The 3,726-nt window shown below is 46.4% G+C and overlaps 1 protein-coding gene across 1 annotated transcript; it reads right to left on the reverse strand.

Moving 5' to 3' along the window:
* Positions 1-553: 553 nt before the first annotated feature.
* Positions 554-2,861, reverse strand: LOC123412580 (9-cis-epoxycarotenoid dioxygenase 1, chloroplastic-like). The gene is made up of 5 exons (XM_045105530.1): positions 2,219-2,861; positions 1,769-1,915; positions 1,537-1,680; positions 1,284-1,433; positions 554-1,140 (listed from the first exon to the last, which is right to left on the reverse strand). Exons 1-5 carry the CDS (start codon positions 2,819-2,821, stop codon positions 943-945), a joined length of 1,242 nt encoding a protein of 413 aa, XP_044961465.1. The 5' UTR covers positions 2,822-2,861; the 3' UTR covers positions 554-942.
* Between the last annotated feature and the right edge of the window lie 865 nt (positions 2,862-3,726).

Below are 3,726 nucleotides of genomic sequence, written 5' to 3' on the forward strand. Positions count from 1 at the left end.
AACAATGTCCGTGAATTTAAGAAATATATTACTGACTTATAAAAATGTTTGTTTATTCAGAAAAACTTCATGCGTTTCAAAATTGTTTGTGAATTTAAAGTAAAATCCTCCAACATCAAAAATTATGTTCGTCTTTTCTAGAATTGGTTGCCAATTCAAAAGAAAAAATTTAAACCTGTTTGAAATATAAAAAATATTCACGATTTTTAGTAAATGTTTGTAAATTGTAAAAAATGTTCTCAATTTTAAAATTGTGCTCAAATTGTTCATGAAAGATCTAATGTATGTAGTTAAACATTAATGCTTCTAAGTCTTTGTGAAAATATACCCGTATGATTTTTGAAGAATTAACTGTTGGATGGATCGGATTATTATTGTATGTTTTTTTTAAAAAATCTTGAAATTAAGAATAATTCTTCGAGTTGCCAAGATTTTTGACAACCATGTTTTTTTTTGGAAAATGTAAAGATTGCTTCAACTTGTGAATAAATTTAAAAGAAGAAACATTTTCTTGCATTTGTGTACAAAATTTCAAAATCAAGCGATGATGTGTGAACATAATGTGGTCATCATCATTAAAGTAGTTTTTTTTCTCCCGTTGCAACGCACGGGGTATTTTGCTAGTTCTATTTTATTTTGAAAAAGGATGAAAGAATACACATATATATGTGCCGACGGGCCCACCTATGTTTACAGCGGATATATGCCGATGGCCCCATCGGCATAGGCAAAGATATGCCAACGGCTGACGGCCCAGTCGGTACAGATGGAGGTATGCCGACGGTTTCTGTACGCCTACGGCCCTTTCCCATCGTCGGCATACCGCCATCTATGCCGATGGAGTCCGTCGGCATAGAAAAGACCGTCGGGGGTGGCAGTTATTCTGGTAGTGTATACATAACGTAATATTCTGAATGGGGTCTTCGGTGGCCATCCACACACCTAGACGTCTTCTTCTGCCTCCTGCTTCCGAGTCTCAATGCCTCCGTAGCCCTGCATCTCCATGGCAGCCGCGACAGCCTGGTCTTCTCCAGCGGGAACTCGACGGATCTTCCTGAACCATTCGGCCTTCTTAGACATTGTAAAAGTGACCCAGCGAACACTGAAAGCTCTGATTGTGACGGACAGACCACTCTCCACCTGAAAAACACAGATTATTGTAGCAATGAAATCTCCTGTAGGCTGTAGCAATTCAGCTCTTGATTAATCAAGAAGGGAGATGCAAATAACTCTTTTTTTAGGGTAGAAAACGCAAAAAACTAAGGCTGTGATGATGGAAATACCGCTCTGGTGGCCTGCTCTTCTTCCGCCGAGGAAACTCGGCGAGCCTCCCTGAACCGCTCGGCAACCTCAGGTATGAATTTAAGGCCGGCCTCGTAAGCCATGGACATGACTTGACAAGCTCCGGAAAACGCAGGCAGCCCATTGCCGACCTACGGATCATGCAAAGAGAGGCAAGTACTAGTTCATTTCTCTAAGCTCTAGACTGACGGAACAAGGGAAACATGCTTACATGCATGCAGCCACGGAACTTACCAAATGGAGAATCTTCGGTGCATCCAAGGGGCTGTGTGCTGTTTGCCTTACCGAATCCCAAAACCTTTTGTTGTTTATAAGCGTGTCCACCAACTTCATGAGCAGATCGCGAATCAACTCTTGGTTGCCTCCATCATCGTTCATCTGTGCCATAGTTTAGTGTTCAAAAATACAGTATTTCTTGCCCCTCACATTTCTCATGTACACATGTACTGCTTCGGTCTTATCATACCTTAGTGTGTACGAGCAGACATGCTTCAAGAGACGAAAAAGAAATTCTGATCGTTTCGTACGCGATATTGTGCCAAGCATGATCCTCCGAGGTTACCGACGTAAACAGAAGAATTCCAGCAGCACTTAAGCTTGCCATGACCAAAACCTGTACAATTTTTGTTTAACACAGTACATACGCAGATCTTCATATAGGCGCCATACACTCTTTGTTGCTTAGTTGGACCAAAAGCAAAATATGGATAGTCTACGTACTTATAAGAAAAATAAAAATACTCTTCCCCTTTTTAAATATAAGTCCTTTTAAATATTTCATCAGGAGACTATATACGAATGCATATAGACATCCTTTTGAATGTAGATTCACTCATTTTACTCCGTATGCAGTTCTTAAGTGAAATCTCTAAAAAGATTTATATTTAGAAACGGAAAGAGTAGAAAATATACTTACGGGGTAGCACGCCTTGCTCGCGTAGAATAGAGCACGTCGCGCGATTCCGTAGTGACCATGCAGTTCAACTATGGCCACACGGAACATTGGCAGGCTCCGCGCGGGCTCCATCCCGGAAATGCCGTTGCGTATCAGCGAAGCGTGCACCATGGCGTCGCTGTGGAGCAGATGGTGGGGGACGACGGCGTCAAAGTGCGGGCTGGCGCCGATGCGAGGATGCATGCCGTTGATGGTCGGCGGGGCATGCACGGGCACCGGGAGCGCCTGCGCAGGAGCAGTCTTCCCCATCAGTGCAGCGAAGTTGCCGGCGATCTCCACAGCCGGGTCGACAGTCCTCAGCGGCGCGTGGCTGCCGGCAATCTGCAGCGCGTCGAGCGCCGTGGCCGTCGAGCGCTGCCCGACGAAGTTATGCTCCGGCGGCGATTCTAACACAGGCGCCTGCGGGGCGGCAACGACGGTCTTGGCTTGCTTCTCGGCGTCGGGCGCGAACAGGGACGGGGCCGCCGTGCGGGCAGCGCCAGAGGGCGCGTGCGGCACGGAGCTGACGGCTCGGGCGGAGGACCTGAACGGCCTTGGAGAGCTCGACGCTACGATCTGCTCCATCTGCAGGCTGTGCGAGGCAGAACTGTGCGAAATAATGATGGTCCTCTCGATAATGATGTGCATGGGGCCCCTATATAACACGCAGCTAGTCTGCAACCTGCAGTCTAGCGTGCAGGAAATTTGTAACACGCAGCTAGTCTGCAACCTGCAGTCTGTAATACTTCCACTTTTTTTCATCGGTTCCAGGGGAAGACCAAAGATCTTGCGCGGCAGGTCCGCCAGAACCGTTGAAACGTTTTCACAGATGTCTGTCGATGTTGTTATCAAAAAAAAAAAAAGGCCTGTCGATGCATGGATATCGACCTCATTTCAACAATAAATACTTGGACCGTTGAAACGTTTTCCCAAATGTCTGTCGCTGTGAACTTGTGGTCCTGGTGCCCAGGCCGTTTTCCCATATGTCTGTGAACCTGTGGTGCTGATGCGCCTGCGCGAATATGGCTTTCTCTAACCGGTTGCGTGTGCAGCGGGAATCGAAGCCGAAGATTTGCCTTGTGGATCAGCCCGATGCTGTCCCACTTGGACCCATCCTCTGCATGTCCATGATTCTTCTCTTTCTTACTCTGCAGACGTTGACACATGCATGCCTACTTTATCTTCCCTTTCCCTTCTAACTTCATCTCTTTTTTATAAAAATTGATAGTTTTGGTGGCTCATATCTTTTAAACCAATCGAAAATCGAATAATAGCACAGAACCAATCGAAAATCGAATAGTTTTGGTGGCTCATCTCTGGGTTTTGGGTGAGCGAGGTGCTTCTGATCCTGTGCAAGGGGTTTGAAACGCCTGATCCCGTGCCGCACGTCCCTCATGTCGTGTAGCTCCAGGGCACGGACCATGGCCGAGCTGCTACACGCTTGTTGCGGCCCCAAGCTTCATCTCCTCTTGCTACAGTCGAGACGAAGA

This window comes from Hordeum vulgare, chromosome 7H, assembly GCF_904849725.1.
Source record: "Hordeum vulgare subsp. vulgare chromosome 7H, MorexV3_pseudomolecules_assembly, whole genome shotgun sequence".
In the NCBI taxonomy this organism is placed as follows: domain Eukaryota; kingdom Viridiplantae; phylum Streptophyta; class Magnoliopsida; order Poales; family Poaceae; genus Hordeum; species Hordeum vulgare.

Coding starts and splice junctions, on each gene's coding strand:
- LOC123412580 (XM_045105530.1), bottom strand. CDS start 2,821: ATGGAGCAGATCGTAGCGTCGAGCTCTCCAAGGCCGTTCAGGTCCTCC. Junction 1,916..2,218: donor CGAGCAAGGCGTGCTACCCC/GTAAGTATATTT, acceptor AAAATTGTACAG/GTTTTGGTCATGGCAAGCTT. Junction 1,434..1,536: donor CACCGAAGATTCTCCATTTG/GTAAGTTCCGTG, acceptor CATGATCCGTAG/GTCGGCAATGGGCTGCCTGC.